At 31.2% G+C, this 18,145-nt stretch overlaps 2 protein-coding genes across 2 annotated transcripts; both read left to right on the forward strand.

The window, feature by feature from the left end:
- Nucleotides 1–7,335: 7,335 nt before the first annotated feature.
- On the forward strand, nucleotides 7,336–15,530 carry LOC120085106 (uridine kinase-like protein 3). The gene is made up of 15 exons (XM_039040966.1): nucleotides 7,336–7,443; nucleotides 7,955–8,116; nucleotides 8,684–8,775; nucleotides 9,085–9,154; nucleotides 9,877–9,995; nucleotides 10,647–10,743; nucleotides 12,204–12,283; nucleotides 13,000–13,194; nucleotides 13,320–13,403; nucleotides 13,525–13,585; nucleotides 14,426–14,486; nucleotides 14,655–14,748; nucleotides 14,858–14,930; nucleotides 15,166–15,248; nucleotides 15,342–15,530. Exons 1-15 carry the CDS (start codon nucleotides 7,437–7,439, stop codon nucleotides 15,528–15,530), a joined length of 1,467 nt encoding a protein of 488 aa, XP_038896894.1. The 5' UTR covers nucleotides 7,336–7,436.
- A 9-nt stretch (nucleotides 15,531–15,539) lies between these two features.
- LOC120085107 (fructose-bisphosphate aldolase, cytoplasmic isozyme 1) lies at nucleotides 15,540–18,145 on the forward strand. Its single transcript, XM_039040967.1, has 3 exons — nucleotides 15,540–16,598; nucleotides 16,724–17,406; nucleotides 17,573–18,145. Exons 1-3 carry the CDS (start codon nucleotides 16,427–16,429, stop codon nucleotides 17,933–17,935), a joined length of 1,218 nt encoding a protein of 405 aa, XP_038896895.1. The 5' UTR covers nucleotides 15,540–16,426; the 3' UTR covers nucleotides 17,936–18,145.

Genomic DNA, 18,145 nt, shown 5'->3' on the forward strand with positions numbered 1-18,145 from the left:
TCTTCCCCTTTTTGCCCAGTAAATGTACCAAACCAATTTTCTATTGATCGACATGTCAATAATGGGTTAAAGTAATCGTTTCTAGCTTGAGTTTAGGTTTTTTCTACCTATTTCGATGTATTTGTGATTTTTTGAACTATCTTATTGTAATTGTCGGATTTAGTTCTATTCTTGATTGATTATGATTATATTATTGAACAATTGAGAATTTTATAATTATCACTTTTGATTGACATTTGATACGTGACATATAATTTTGTGTTAATCATTTAGAAGCAATAGGTTAGGTTAGCTTGTGAATCAATTTGGATGAGCATTGTTCTAACCAACCTAGAATTGAATCATGGACATTTCATTAAGGTTGTTCCTGTTAGATGTTTAACCTGACTTTGCCCTAGGTCTTAATGCAGGTAGGCCAACTTAAATTTGCATGTTGTTCATCGATTTGAATTGGTTAATTAGTCAATTAGGTTGAATTAACTGGTCATTTCAATTAATTCAGTTAGGTATATACAATTACTTGACTCTAGTAATGAGAATTCTTTGACTAAATACATTGAATAGAAAAATTCCATAACAACCCAAGCTAGGCTTTCTCAAATTGAATTTCAATACTATATTTTATTTTATGCGTTTAAATTTATCTACAAAAAACCAATTTAAAAAACTCCTCTCATTGATTACCATCGAGCTTTAAATCGTTTAATTGAGAAATTTTAGAACTCCTTGTGTTCGACCCAGTTTTGCCACTAAGATTAGCGGTTTGTGATGATGGGTATGGTTAAATTATTTAGAACGAATTTGGGCAACAAAATCCGTCATTCCACTAAAATTGAAGTTAAAATCAAGAAGAATAAAAAATAAAAGTTATTTCTTTTAAATAAAGGTTTTTTTTTTTTTTTTTTTTTTTTTTTTTTTGTATTCTTCTTGATTTTATCTTCGATTTTAGTCAAAATCTTATGTTTTCTAAACCTTATATGCATAATAATGACTAAGGTCTATTTTACAATAGTCGGGTCATTATAAAAAGTATATTTTCACAATAATATATTTATTCTAAGTCTGGTATATTAAAAAAATACTTTTAATCCCTAAAATTTCATGAAAGTAACAATTTAGTCCCTAAATTTTGATTTGTGACGATTTAGTCAATGTACTTTGATTTGTAACGATTTAGTCCTTAAACTTTAGTATGTAACAATTTAGTCCTTGCACTTTTAAATTTGTAACAACTTAGTCCCTAACCTAAATAGATATCACTTTTGGTCCCTGAACTATCTTGAAAGTAACAATTTAGTTCCTAAACTTTGGTTTGTAACGATTTAGTCTCTATATTTTCAATTTTGTAACGATTTGGTCCTTGAACTTTAATATGTAATAATTTAGTCCTTATACTTTCAAAATTGTAACGATTTATTCTCTTATGTAAAAAATTGCATCAAAATTAGAAATCATTTTTTAATATTTTATGATGTAAACTTTATATTTTGCAAAAATATTGAGTCTTTAATTATTTTAACAGTTTATTTATGCATGAAATCTTATTAAACTTTATTATTAATTCCTACAATAAGAACTAAATTATTACAAATTTTAAAGTATAGAGACTAATTGTTACATAGTAAAGTTAAATGACTAGAATATTACAAAATTTAAAACATAGAGACTAAATTGTTATAAACAAAGTTCAAGGATCAAATTGTTACTTCTACGAATGTTTAGGAACTAAAAGTGATTTTTAACCATAAATTTATAAAATTAGATGCCAATTTTTATTATTTTATGATGTAAGCTTTGTATTTTATAAAAAATATTGAGTCTCTAATTAGTTTATCCTTTATTTATGAAAGAATTCTCATTAAATCTTAACACTAATTTCTACACTAGGAACTAAATTGTTACATATTTTAAATTACCAGAACTAAATTATCACAAGCAAAAATTTAGATATTAAATTATTACTTTTATGAAAGCTTAGGGACGAGAAGTGATTTTTAATTTTCTTTTTTAAAATTTTCACTAATAATTCCAAAGCAGTTTAAAATAAAATCCACGATTTCAATGTTCATTGAATCCAATGAAACGAAAGGCAATAAGACAAATCTGAATTGCATTGACAAATAAGCCCTTTAAAATCAAATTATAATAAAGGTAAGAGTTTATGAATGAGAATGAAATTCAAATCCAAGGAAAAGAAACCACTTTATGTCAAAATTCATTGAGATCTACACCATATTTTAGAATTTAACTTTTTGTACAATTTTCATTATTAGTTAATTGAGCTGAATATTCTTTTCTTAAAGAATTAATTCCAAATCGATTGAATATTCTTATTCTCTACACCACCATATTTATTTTAAAATTAGATAGAAAGTAAGATTATAAATGTAAATGATGAAGACATCATTGCTTTAATATTCTATTCCCACTTTTAGAAAGAAAAGTCTTCCTTTTTTTGAAAGGTATTATATATTATCTAATATTTTATTTATAACTATTCAAAAGGGAAAAAAAATCCAACCTAAAAAGAAATGCTAAAATATCACGCAAGAATATCATGCTTGATATTTTAGATAATTTTTTATAAATATAGACAATCATATAACTTCGGAAAAGAGTTCATTCAAATTTATTAAAATAATTTATGTATCGTTACATTACTATTTTATTGTTCTATTTAACATCTAAACCAACCACATTTCTTAAAAAAAAAAACTCTAAACCAACGACTTAACTTTCTTTTGAAGCAATATTAGATATGTTAAAAATCTATCATTAAATACTAATGTTTAAAACTCAATTTTTCTAAAAAAAACCTAAAAATTCTCATTCATTTTGATTTTCGTATTTTTAAAAAGTTTATTTTAGTCATTCTATTTTTAACTTTTATTTTTGTCCTTAAATGAATTTTAAAAAGATTCCTAAATATCTACAGATTTAAAATTTTCATTTTATAATAATTGTGTGGACGAAATATCGAATTTTTAGTCTTAGATAACAAAAAAAATCCATGTCAATTTTAATGTGACATGTTCATTTGTTTAAATATATTAATAAAATAATAATTTAAACTCACCAAAGTTTGACAGATTTTTCTAGAAAAAAAAACAATATATATATATATATATATATTAAAGAACATGGACCATTTATCGGGAAAAGCAAAATTTTATTTAAAAAACCACAAAATATTATAAATAATCAATAGTAATCTCAGAATTCAGAAAAGGGTGGGCCCACATCCGATTCAGTGCCACGGTGGAATCGTAATTCTTGCCAAGTTCTTCACAGCACCGCCGTACGGCAGAGCCACCACCCGACCGCACTATCATTTATTACTTTTTTTTTTGGGAATAATATTATTATGTTAAATTACAACTTTACCATTTTTAAATTTCAACTTTAAAATTCTGTTTAATTTTGATTGATATTAAGCTGTTTTGAATTGCTTTTAACTTTTAAAATAATGACTTATAGTTGTACTTTTAAAAAAAATCAGTTGTGAAAAAAAATACAATAGTATTTGATAAATTTCAATTTTAACTTAAAAAATAGATTAGAATGTTTGGTAAATAAATATAAAAATATCTTATTTTAGATAGAATAATTAAAATAAACTTATAATCAATTTTTTTTCAAATAATTATTTAGTATGATAAATTTTTTTCGTTATAAATTAATTTTTAAATATTAAGAAAAATATCTTATAGATAAATATATAAAATAAATCTTCTTTTAAAGGTATAAAATTGAAAACTAAATATTAATTAAAAATTATATTTAGGAGAATTCAAAAGCTAGAATGAGATTGCTTTTAAAGTTAATTTATTTTAAAAAAGTTATTTTAACATATTTAATTTAAACCAGACCAAACGTAGCATAAATCTTTTAGTTAGGAATGCTAAATATGCCAATAAGATTAGGTTTTTATTCAATCCATTTGTGAGTTACATCAAGATGGTTCAATCATTAGTTTTTGTCTATTCAATCGTCAGATAACTTTGTTGCTCATGTGTTAACTTTTCATGCTCTATCAATTTAGTTTTGTGGAGATCCGGATTGAAGACCACCGTATGGATGGATTCTCTCTCCTTTTTTTATTTGTATTCAATTTAAGCTTTTTGTTATACTTAAAAAGGTTTTTAGACTTTAGAAAATGCATAATAGATTCTTAAAATTGCCTAAAAAATCCTAAACTTTGAAATTTTATACCTTTAGATTTCAACAATTTTAAATTTTATGTCTAAAGATTTTTAACCTATCTAACACATATATATTTTTTAAACTCACGTATCTACTAAGCATAAAATCTTAGATTTTATTAGATATAGAATCTAGTTTTATATTTCATAGGTCAATTGTTAATATTTTTTCTTTACAAAATTGAACATATTAAAAATTTAGAGATATATCAAGATCGTCATCACAAAAGGCAATTGCCAATCTATATATTTTTTAGATTGATCTTGTGAAGGTATCATATATTTGCAAACGAGTTAGGTATTTGAACTACCATATCTTAAAAAGATGAGTGTGAGATCTAGAAGTGTTAAATAATTATTTATAAGAAAATTTATAACCGTAAAACAAGACAAATAGAGGTGGTTATGGAAAGAGATTAATATCTTGTAACCTAGTACAAAATAAATATAGTTTATTGTAATTGACAATGTTAAAAGATCCTAGAAGTATTTTATATGTGGATATCTAATTATGTGACATGTGCTAATTGATGCTTCATCTATCAACCTTTTTCATAAAAAATATGTAAATTTTGTCTAAATGAGTAGATTTAATAAATTCATAAAAATGGAAAACAAAGTGAATAAAGAAAACTTCTTCCAAATAGATTTTTGAATCATGAACCACGATTATTGATAGCATCATAGTCAGGATTTGTAGCTCAATTAACATAGATTCGATTCTCTCACCTCACACATTATAAAAAAAATATATAGAATTTTGTAATTCAATCTTTTTTTAGTTCAATGAGTAGAGTGAGAAGTTTGAACTCTAACTTGTGTTTTTTGAAAATCAAGTTTATAAACACTACTCCCACTTATTGATTGTTTTAGCTTTGTTATTATCATTGACGTTTATATATTGAGTTAAATTCTAAAATGAATGTTGTTTTTTTTACTAGATCTTGCACAAATTCATTGAAGTGAAGAAACCATAAAGCAAGTTGAAGAAATTGCCAAGCAAATTATTTATGTGTATTTTTTGCTAGAATAGTGCCAACACTTTTTTTAGCAATATTTATTGCATTTAGTTTCTTTGTAAATAACTTAACAAAAATTTGGTTACTAATTTTCTTGTATATATATATATATTTTTTTTTTGTATAAACGTCCAACCTTATTGTTATAAAATGAAGTTCGTATTTATGTTAGTATATATTGCGTCGAAATTGGAGGAAATATAGGTGTAATGACATGTATGAAACAAGTATTATCCATTTTATAAGTATTTATTTGACATTTCACAAATGTCATGAGATGTATGTACGTGACATTGAAATAATATTATCATTTGAACATCAATGATTATAATAAGTATCAATGTATGTAATTCAAACATTATTGAATGTGACATTATTAACGTTTTTGTAACGAAATTTATATGTCAATGTGAAGGTTTAATTGACATAAAATATCAACTTTTTGGTCATTTATTGACAATGATAAATTGTCATAGAAAATTTTAACATGGTAGCTAATAAATGTCAAAAAAAAAAAAAATTCTTATTGTTATAATTGTACAAAAGTCATGAAACAACTAATAATGACAAATTTTAGATGTGTCATCAGTACACTTTCCTAGATAGGAAATTCAAAGACCGAAAAAAGAGTTAAAAAATGTATTTATGACAATTCTTTGGATCGTGATTTTTTTCCTGCAGTGTGATTTGAAAAACCAAACCAAGTTTTTGAAATTAAGAAAAATATTTTTTTTCTTTTTGGAATAAAACTAAGAATTATAGCGTTCAAGCACAAATTTAAATAAAAAAATAAAAAGCTGAAAGTTCTGTTTGATAATCATTTTAATTTTAAAATTTAAGTTTATAAATACTATTTCCACCCCTACAAATTTTGTTTTAATAGCTACTCTTAAGTCAAATTTTGAAAACAAAAAAACGAAGTAGTTTTTATTTTCAAATACTTGATTTTGCTTTAGAATTTGACTAAGAATTGAGAGCATGTTTGATAGAAGATTCATAAAATAAATTTCAATTGTTACTCACTCAATATTAGATTAGTATAAACTATTATTAATTGATTTAATAACTTGTTTTAGATTAAAAATCTCATATAATTATTATTTTGTAATATTATATTATTTATTATATATTATATAATACACATTTTAATTTAATAAAAATAACTGGGTTATAACATAATATATTATATTTATTATTTTCTCTAAATATAATTATGTATTTTGCAAGTTCAAATTCAAAATCAGAATACTTCAAACATTAAAAAAATTCCTTTTTCAAAATTTTCATGATTTGAATCAGAATCCAAAAAGATATATTCGCTCAATCCAATAAATGGAAAAAATAGAATATGAATTATCAATATTGAATGTTACTTTTAACAAAAGTAAAAATTATAATTAAAAAATTATGAAAAATAACAAATAAACAAAAAAAGAAAAAGAAAAAGAAAAAATGAAATTGTTAACAAAGGGATCGAAATAATTTAATGCCTAAACTAATTGAAGTATAATGACCCGCACTCTCTAAAATGGAATCGGATACAAATTACAAGGTCTCCCTCTCCTTCGTCTCCGGCTCCACTATATATACTGCCAACCCACTCCTCTGAATCAGAAATTAAAAAAAAAAAAAAAGAAACCTTCATTTTTCTCTCTCCTCCTCCTCTTTATTCGGCTCTCTTTCTTGTCTCAAAAATTTTCAGGCTCGACGTCGGCAGTTTGTTCGGAGCAAACTGCATTTGATTTCCTTTGCATCACTTTGACTGAATCTCAAAATCTCAATTTTTTGTTTCTTTGATCACAACAGTAATAAACAATATATGTATATTTAAAAAAAGATTTGCATTGCTTCGCTGATCGCCGCGGGATTTCGATTGGATCTGCACTGTAATCGTACTACCATGTGAGACAACTTTGAAGCTTCTTTGCTTGTTTGTTTTCTTTTTTTTTTTTCTTTTTTTTTTTTTAAAAAATCATGTAGCTTTGTTTATGATTTCGATTCGTTCATATTATTTTGCGGATTGTCGGATGGAGCTGGGTTAATACGGATTACTGTTAGATGTGTGCCGTATTCGAACTCGGTTTTCTGATTGGTTAATTCTGTTGATTTCAGTGTGTACGAATCTGAATCTGCGTTTTTGGTGTGTTTGTTGAAATGCTGTACTGTGGTTCTGTGGTTCTGTGTTGGTTAGGACTGTCGTTCTGCTGCCGTACGGATGAGATGTATGATTCTGGTTGGACTACGTCGATTATGTGAATGAGATGTTGTTAGTGTAAAGTGTTGTCCTTGGTTAGACTTCATACAAAATCATATGGTAGAGAGTTGAGCAGTTTGTTGGGTTGCAGGGGACTCTAAATCTACTCAGGCAGTTAAAACTAAATCATCTGTGATCAAATTTAACGGTTCTTTTTGGAAAAGTGGTAATAAGGGAAACCTGGTTAATGCGGATGGTATGCATACGGAATTTAAGCGCTTCAATTACTATGATGACAAAATGGGGTTAACATAATTGTTGTGGTGTTTAGATCTTTTGAGGCCATTTATGCTAAGTTGGGTTTGTTGTGTTTTTAGTCCTTAGACTAGTAGGTCTGTAGGTCTAGCAAGGAGAGTTATTGTATGTTTGTTCTTATTTTGTTGGGTGATTTATGAACGGCTTCATGCTATTGAATGTATGCTAAATGGTTTTCTTCCTTAAATAAGGAATACTTATTGCTAATTTCCTCTCTACTATAGTTAAGATTCTGGGCATGGGCTCTGCTTCAGCTGTTGATTTAATAGAGGCCTCCTCTGGCGTGCATTTTTCTGGACTTCTTATGGATAGAAAACAACAAAATGGACATACAAGGAGCTTGATGTCAGAAACTGAAAAATTTCATAAACAACCGTTTGTCATTGGCAAGTATTTTAATGCGTTACATGCTTTATTTATTTATTTATTTTTGTTTTGGAGTAGATGAAAGATGCATGAAACTGACGTTTATTTAAGGAGAAGGTGACATTTGTCCTAAATTTTTTAGTAGGTAATTGTAATGATCTGCATCATTATGGTTTATAGAAGTGACGTTAGTCTAGACCTTTCTTGAAGCGACTTCAATCCTTTGATACTTTATTATAGCTAAAATTACATGATATATGATTCTCTTTTTTATTCTTCTTTTTTTCTCTTTTTTCTTTCATCCTTCCCCCTAGTTAACCGATTGAGAAAACTCAAAATGACATCGAAGGTCCAGCTGTAATAAATTATGTCATTTTTTTTATTTGTTTTTTATGTCGTTGGTGCGCATGGCAATCAGTTCCTTTTGATGAAGATTTTTTATTACCTATTTTATTATATTCTAGTTTAACATCATTTTATGACATTGTTTATGCACTTTATAACTTTGAGTTTTCCCAACCTACTCAAATTAATGGGTCTCTTTGATCTTCCATGTGTATGGCTCACAAGTCTTCTTTACCTTGAAGGGGTTGCTGGTGGTGCGGCCTCTGGAAAGACAACAGTTTGTGATATGATCATTCATCAACTTCATGACCAGCGAGTCGTTCTTGTAAACCAGGTAGCCTTCCTCGATGAAACTTTCGTTTACTAGTGATGAACATCAGAAGTATTGTGATAGATTATTTTCCTTTAACTTGAAAATTTGAGCCACTAAATAGGAGAATTCGAGAACATCAACTGCTTGGAGTCATTCTGAATCCTAACCACCCTCTATGTACATGGATTGCTCATTCATTTATCTTCAGAACTTAATCTACTCCTGCCCTTTTCCACTTGGCTCTATGGAGCATGAAGACCAATCACAAATGGGGATTTTCATCTAATGAGCTTCTGACACTGATATTGATATTATATGTTGGTCTCATAGGATTCTTTCTATCATAATTTAACTCCCGAGGAACTTACACAAGTACATGAATACAACTTTGACCATCCCGGTAAGTTTAATTTAATGTTTCAATTAATAATTTATATCTTAGAACAATTGAATAATTCCTTAGGTATATCACCGTTGAATAGTTCCAAATCTATCTTGATGGTAGTATTTCTCTTGATGGCATATTCCATCGGATGTTACTAATTTTTCATCTAAACATTTTGCATTTTCCATGTCTTCCTGTCATCTATTTTACTCGATTCATGTTACTGCCTTCTCTATACTACTACTATGTTTTTTCTGATTTCCTGTTCTGCTTTGCTAATGTCATGGCTTAATTTATATGGTTAAGAGTCTAATAGATTGAATTTATCCTTTTGGTATGTGATGATAGCCACTGGGTTGTGGTGGTAGCTGGTTATCCCGTCAACATTTTGGTATCATATAAAGATTGCAATTTTAGGCATAGGAATACATATTTATGAATCAATAAAAATTTGAACATTCTGGTTGCATGAGTATTACAGTTGCTATAGTTGAGAATCATATACTTTATGCAATATGTAGAGATGCTTTTAGGGTTTACCATTTGAAAAGCTTAAAATGTTAATGTTTTCCAAGTTGTACTCTTAATAATAGTCTGAGCCTCTGAGGACTATCTAATGGTCAGATTACAATTTATATATATTGCATGAGTTTGGCAAATACTTTAGCTATGTTCTGGGTTCGGGTGGGAAAAACTGATGGAATGCTCCTTTCTGATATAAAATTTCTTGTTATCAGATGCATTTGACACAGAGGAACTTTTAAGTTCAATGGATAAATTGAGGCATGGGGAGCCTGTAGATATTCCAAAATATGACTTCAAGAGTTACAAAAATAACGTGTTTCCACCAAGAAGGGTATGGCAATCTGACATCACTGCCATTCTTTTGCTGTGATTGAAATATTGTTTACGTTTGTGCTTTTCTGATTTCTAGATTTTTTTCCCCTCTCCCCCTTCTTTGTGGAGCATATGAACTGGTCAGGCTGAAAACTCTTTCTTTTAGTTTCTGATTTGGCATTACTTTCGTGCAAATAGATTCTCAATGTGCCGTCATGTATCTTTAGAACCTAGGACATGCCTGTACAATGAATTTGATTCTGCTCTTCTACTCTGTTCGGGTTTTGATAACTTGATTGTGATCTGGGAGAGGTAAAGTACATGAAATTTTATAGTAAAGAGACCTATACCATAGGTAAAATTTATAAAATGATGAACAATTTATAGTAAAGGTCTTCTACTCTGTCTGAGTAGGGTTACCTTTAAAACATTGATAATTTTTATGTGCTTTATTTAATTATTGTTATTGAAAAGCAAAGCTGGTTTGAAGTATAATGGGTAGGTGTTTGTTTTTATGGAAGACCTTCTAGTTCACCTTCAGTATATTGTTTAGCCAATATCTTATAGTGACACTCGCAAATAAATCCTGCTATATTTCATGGCATCATGTATTTCCTTTTTATCTTTTTTTGTTCTAACAGACACATTACTGTCTAATTCTCATTTGCAGGTTAACCCTGCGGATGTTATTATTTTGGAAGGAATTCTTGTTTTCCATGACCCTCGCGTTCGAGAACTGATGAATATGAAGATATTTGTTGATACAGGTCTCTATGCTCCGTCCTTACTTTCGAATGTGCCGTTTCTATTTTTCTAAGAAATGGCTTTTTGCTTTTAGCTTTTGAGACTTTTTGATATGAAATCAGGTCATAGAGTTCCTTTGGCTTTGTCTCTACTTATGAATGGTGGTGTTGCTATTATTCTATGTATTAAATTTATTAGCTCTATAGAGTCTAGACTACTAGATTTGTAATGAAGTCCATCTATGAAGCATAGATACTTCATGTGAGGCAAAGAATCTGTATCAGACACGTATCGGATACCGATACTTCCCAGATACGTATCTGACACGCGATTTGACGTATCTATTTCTACGCATACTATTTTTTAAAGAAAAAAGATAAACAACTCATCTAGTCTTTCCCAATCTAAAACTAGGCAACCAATTTAAAAAACTCACTATTTGAGTCCAAAACTAAAAGGGGGAAAAAAAAATAACGGACTGAACCCTAGTCTAGAATCATCTAATCTCCAAATTCACATTTGAGTCTCCACAAAGTCCACAAAAAATATAAACCATTTGGATATCTTCAACAATTCAATGAAGTTCTTCGTTTATCTTTATACTTCTCACTCTAATCTTCTTCTTCTTCTTCTTTGCAATATGAGTCACTTTTCTATTACATTTTATTAACTATTGTACTTCAACATCTTAGATGTTGCTTTTTTTGTATTGTATTTAAGTGTGTGTATTGTATTTTGTGCTATTGTTATTAACTTGATGCTAAATTTATCTATATCCTAGATTTTTCTAAAGAAAAATAAATGTATCTTCAAAGTATCAGTATCCTCATTTTCTAGAAATATATATATTAAAAAGATATATAAAAAAGTGACGCATCTTTAGACGTTTCCATATATTAGTTTTTTAGAAATTGACGAATCACCGTATCCGATCGTATCCGTATCATGTAGCCATATCTGTGTCTATGTTTCATAGAAGTCCATCTTTCTCTCTATATGTCTGTTCTTTTCCTCTGTGGGATATGTATTTGGGTGGAGATGGTGGCTGGGAGAAAAATATCTCCATTCTCATTAACATTGAAGCAATAAAGGGTTCACTTAGTTAATGGATTTAGTTTCAGAGAATGAGTAGAAAATATAATAATTTTTTTCATTGTTTTCTAATTCTATTTTCTTTTTTATAAATTATTGTGTTTATATTTCTTTAATTAAATGAATGTGATAAAGCAATAACTTAGAATAATATATAAATTATTTCTGAATATAATTTAAAATTTTAAAATATACAAATAGTTCTAACTAAATGCCCGAATGGAATTTGAGTTGTTGTTTTATTTATTTATTTTTTTTAAAGTTATAAATTCTGCAACCAACATAGTTTTCAAACTCTTCAGTTTCCTTTCAATGCAATATCCAAAATTTGGGGAAATGTCGAACCTACTAAGTTGAATAATTGCTTCACATTTTATACTTTTCAGTGCAGATGCTGATGTTCGTTTGGCGAGAAGGATAAGGCGTGATACTGTGGAGAAGGCTAGAGACATAGCTGCAGTACTTGATCAGGTCAGTAGTTTGTACCATCAAATATTCACTACAGTTTAGTACTATACCGAGTTATTTTTTATTCATAATTAGAGTGTTTCTTTCAGTAATAGTGGTTATTTTAGGGGACGTTTGGGGCAAGGACTATCTAAGACTATAATAACCACCTCTTGTTACAGTAAATACTATTTTGTGGTCCTCAATTAGCTACAGCCAACACTATTTCAAATTCCATTTGCTACAGCTTTTACTATTTTACATATCATTTTTTAATTATTTGCTATAGTATTTGCTATTTCCTTCTCAAACTAAAATAGTTTACACCTTAAACACATACTATTTTAACCCAAACTAAAATAATCTACATCCTAATCACAAACTATTATAACCCAACTATAATAATCTAGGATTATAATAACAAACCCCTTGCTGCAAATGCTTTACTCACTAGATTTTTCTTCACATCCAAATAATAAATACATCGAAGTTAATCTACAATGTTGGATTGATCCCAGTTACCTGATTATTTCCACTCATTTGACTTTCACTGTAATGTGACTTTAGAAATGAATGTTTTTTTTTTTTTAAATTGTCAGTTTTTTGCTTTTTTTGGTCTTTTAATAGATCATGCTTTGTTTTTCCTTGTCTTTTTTTTCTTTCTAAAATTTATTATTATTATTTTTATGTTTTATAATTTTTTCTTTAATAATAATGTTTTTGCTGTCCTGTTGATGCAGTATTCAAAATTTGTGAAGCCTGCTTTTGATGACTTCATACTTCCTACAAAGAAGTATGCTGATATCATCATTCCCAGAGGAGGTGATAATCATGTAGCCATTGATTTGATTGTACAACATATTCGCACAAAGCTTGGACAGCATGATCTTTGTAAAATATACCCTAATTTATATGTCATCCAGTCAACCTTTCAGGTATATAATCCTTCTGCTGTGTTTTGTGCTATTTAGAATGCTCAACGTAATTTAAATATATACTTTTTGCATTTCTTATTATTTTTTTGTTGGGTATTAACATCTTCCTTTTTTCTATCTTCCAGATAAGAGGTATGCATACATTAATTCGAGATGCTAAAACTACAAAGCATGATTTTGTGTTTTATGCTGATCGATTGATTCGACTGGTAATTTCTGTGCCTGTAGAAACCTTTACTCTATCAGTGGTCAACTTTCCTTAAGGGCATTGTCCAAGAAGTTTCTGTTTGGTTTTTATTAGTTGTCATAACTTCCTGACCCTTGATTTAGGTTGTTGAGCATGGTCTGGGACATTTACCATTCACAGAAAAGCAGGTGACCTCTCCAACTGGTAAGCCAGTTAACATGTTCTATCTATGTATTTATATCATTAAGGCTTCTGGTATTAAACACCCATTTATCAATCAGTTGAAGGACGGGAATCTATATGCATTTAGTTTCTGTTCTTTTTTTTTTTTTTTTTGCAATTTCTAAACTTTATGCCTTTTCTGTCAAATTTAAATGCATTTTGATTTTTTAATTTTTTTTTTTTAAATAATCATATCTGAAGGATTTGCGTTACTGCTCTCCGGCATCCATCCTTTTGTTACTTCCGACATTTCTTTGCAGTGAAAGAAAGAAAACGTTAATCTTTAAGCTTCATTCTTAATTTTTATTGCATGTTTTTCTTCTCTGCTTGAACGTCAGTATTTGAGTTGGGACCAACAAATTATACTTTTGTTAAAGGGATTTATCTCATCAGGTCATATAAATAACCAAATCCTTACTTTACCCAGAAATCATAGTCGATTAAGGGTGTGTTTGGAATACATTTTCAAGTGTTTAATTTAAAAAATAAGTCATTTTGGAAGTAATGAGTGTCTGGCAACCACTCAAAATAGCTTTTCAAGTGTATCTTAATCAGTTTTTTTTATCAAAAGTGTTTAAATAAAAAATGAGTTTTTTGAAAAACATATTTTTCTCAAGTCAATCCATGTGAGCCCTAAGCTGTGTGTAGATATCCCTTAGTTTGTAACTTTCTCATCAAGACATGCATCGAACTCAAAGACGATGCAACATGCTTAGTAACTCAACTGTCTTCATAAGGGTCTGTTCTCTTTATGAGACTGCATCTTTTTTATTTATACATTCGTGGAATTGCTAAAATCTCAACTTTTTGGTGTGGACACAGGATCTGTATATAGTGGTGTTGATTTCTGCAAGAGGTTATGTGGTGTCTCTGTCATCAGGAGGTTAGACGTACATCCCAATTGTTTTTGCTGCTTACTTTTTCTTCTATTATTTTGTTACCAAGATGTTAGTTTCATTCCTTCAAATGGGTGTCTCAAATTTGTGTAGGTAATGTGTTTTTCTCTTGATCCTTATCAGTAACATTGTTGAGTATTTTAAACTGATTTCAGTGGTGAGAGTATGGAAAATGCTCTGCGGGCATGTTGTAAAGGGATAAAAATTGGAAAGATTCTCATTCATAGGGAGGGTGATAATGGTCAACAGGTATGCTCTTGCTATGGTGTCTCAGTTTGTTGCATTCCCAAGGAAGAATATAAGCATGCAATTCGCTCACATAAATTGACATGGTTTTTGTGTTGTATGCTTTGTGCAGTTAATTTATGAAAAACTACCCTCGGATATCTCCAACAGGCATGTATTACTATTGGATCCCATCCTAGGCACAGGTTAGCTGTTCTGTGATATTAGCTCATACTCTATACATTTTACAATTTATTCTTCCTGCCTCCGCTCACTCAAATTTCTGATTTTAAGCTTTAGCGAGGCTATTGAATATTGATTACTCTCATGAGATCAGTGACATGAACTAGGCTGATTGTGAGGACTAGGAGCAAAAATTGGAATTATTTCCTACGTAATAAATCACAGTTACTTATTCTGATAGTCTTGACCATTTTTCAGGAAACTCGGCAGTGCAAGCTATTTCTTTGCTCATAAGTAAGGGTGTTCCAGAGCCTAATATTATATTTCTCAATCTCATATCAGTAAGTTTAAAAGTGTTTTTAAAATTCTTTTCTACAGAAGAGCATGTTATTCTCTGTCTTCTTATTGAAATGTCACTTTCTTCCTCACTCTAGGCACCTCAAGGCTTACATGTGGTGTGTAAACGTTTCCCAAGAATAAAGATTGTGACATCTGAAATTGAGATCGGTCTGAATGGAGATTTTCGTGTGGTGCCTGGTATGGGTGAGTTTGGGGACCGGTATTTTGGAACCGACGATGAGGATCAAGTGAGGCCTCTCCACAGTAGTTGTTCTCTCAAGTAACTCCCACAAACACAAAAATCATAACCATTCGTGGGTTGTGGAGAGAGATGATCTCGCCTCAAAATAATGTGCTTATTATATGATGCGTTTCACGAGGTGTTTAGAAAGAAAATTTTGACTCATAAGTGCCTTATATGGAAACAAACGCCGCTTATTATTATTATTGATTATTTTTACTATTCTTCTTATTCTTTGGCTGTGTAGTTGGCTTTGATATGATATGCATGCCTTGCAATATATATATACCGTTGAGAGTTAGAGAGAGACATTTACTACAGAGACATTTTCATATAGAGATTGTATAAAGCTAAACTCTATCAGACGGGAACCTGAATATGGCTGATTTCTGTTTAGTTACTAATGTTATGCTCTAATCTTGGAATCTTTCTTTTAGCGAGAAACTACCAAATACTGGAGCAATGTGGTCGCTTATGAGAGAAATTATAACATATTTAGAATGATTATTACTTAGTAGAGGTATATAGATTTTGAATATCCATCTAATGGATATTAAGAATTTAGGAGTAGGTCCATTGTGGCGGCCAACTTCACTAATTTTTCTTAAGAGCACAAAGAAACAAACGGATGAGGGAAGAAGAATGGAGGAGACAAGGAGTATGGCTATGGAGAGAGGTAAAATCCAAAAAACAACTTTGTTTAGAAGTGCGTCTCTTGCAATCTCCAAGGAAGGAATAGATGAGGACCATTGGCTTTTTTTCTTTTTCCTGTGTTTGGAATGATACAAATAACAGGATTTTGAGTTGTGTTCAGGTACATTGAGGACATGGATAATTGAGGGGATGAGTTGCCACTTGCCACTTGGCTTGGAATGCCATCACTCATTCCTCTATCCAGCCTTGATAACCCCCCTTAGGCTAACTTTGTGACACGTGTCCATGCATGCATGGGCTCTGATTCTGCCAGAATATTCCATGACTAAGCTTATCTATATAGATTGGTCTTCTGCTTTTGCTCTTTCGCCCCTCACCTTCCCATCTCTCTCAGAATCACATCCTTCCCCCCCTCCCCAACTTCTAAACATGTCTGCCTTTGTTGGAAAGTATGCAGGTGCGCCCCTCTCTCACTCTCTCTAATGTACACACACATACACACGTGCAAATGTATATAATGAAGAAAGAACAGTTTGTTTTGTTATGTGTTCTGAAAAGTAATTCAAATTTCTTTTTGTACAGAGGAGCTGATTAAGAATGCCAAGTTCATTGCGACTCCAGGGAAGGGCATATTAGCAGCTGATGAGAGCACAGGCACAATTGGGAAGCGACTGGCAAGCATAAGCGTTGAAAATGTGGAGTCCAACCGCCAAGCCCTTCGTGAGCTTCTCTTTACCTCTCCCAATGCTCTCTCTTATCTCTCTGGTGTAATCCTCTTCGAAGAGACCCTTTACCAAACGACATCAGACGGGAAGCCATTCGTGGAAGTGCTTCAAGAGAACAATGTCATTCCAGGCATCAAAGTAGACAAGGGAACTGTGGAGTTGGCTGGCACTAACGGCGAGACCACAACTCAAGGCTTCGACTCCCTTGGGGCTCGGTGCCAACAATTCTACAAGGCCGGTGCTCGCTTTGCCAAGTGGCGTGCTGTTCTCAAGATTGGCGCTACTGAGCCCTCTGAGTTGTCTATCCAACAGAACGCTCAGGGCTTGGCTCGCTATGCCATTATCTGTCAAGAGAATGGCTTGGTCCCTATTGTGGAGCCTGAAATCTTAACTGATGGCCCTCATGATATCAACAAATGTGCTGCTGCTACTGAGATTGTGCTGGCTGCGGTTTACAAGGCGCTAAGTGACCACCATGTGCTTCTTGAAGGGACCCTCCTCAAGCCCAACATGGTCACCCCTGGCTCCGGTAGCCCAAAGGTGTGATAATTCTTTACCTCTTGTTCATTTCCTTGGTTTAAACTCGCATGAAAAAGTTAGTTCATCTTCGAATTACGTTACTGTTGAAGTAATATAGAATTGCTTTCTAGAGATAAACCCAACTCCCGAGTATCAGATTAAAGATGATGTTATGTGATAATAATAGGTAGCTCCAGAGGTAGTTGCGGAGTACACGGTGGCTGCACTTCGCCGTACGGTCCCAGCTGCCGTCCCGGGGGTCGTCTTCCTGTCCGGAGGACAAAGTGAAGAAGAAGCCACACTGAACCTCAATGCCATTAACAAAGTGGAAGCGTTGAAGCCATGGACTCTTTCCTTTTCATTTGGACGAGCATTACAACAAAGTACGCTGAAGATATGGAGTGGGAAGAAAGAGAACGTTGGGAAAGCTCAAGCAGCGTTCTTGGAGAGGTGCAAGGCCAACTCCGAAGCCACTCTCGGCAAGTACGGCGGTGGCAGCGGCGGCGGGTTGGCCTTCGAGAGCCTGTACGTGGCTGGCTACAAATACTAAATTTACTTCAATTGTGTGGCTGAATGAACTGTATAATAATACTACTCGATCTTCTCTCTTCCTCAATGCACACATCTCAAGTTTGTGTATGATGTAACCAAAGGTCTCTGCATCTTGTCCGTGCTCTCCCTAAATTCATTTGAAAGGATATGTGCTACTATTTTTGGTGTGGTGTTGTTTCCTATTCAAAGAAATGAGTTTTCAAGTTCA

The sequence above is a fragment of the Benincasa hispida genome, chromosome 9 (assembly GCF_009727055.1).
Source record: "Benincasa hispida cultivar B227 chromosome 9, ASM972705v1, whole genome shotgun sequence".
In the NCBI taxonomy this organism is placed as follows: domain Eukaryota; kingdom Viridiplantae; phylum Streptophyta; class Magnoliopsida; order Cucurbitales; family Cucurbitaceae; genus Benincasa; species Benincasa hispida.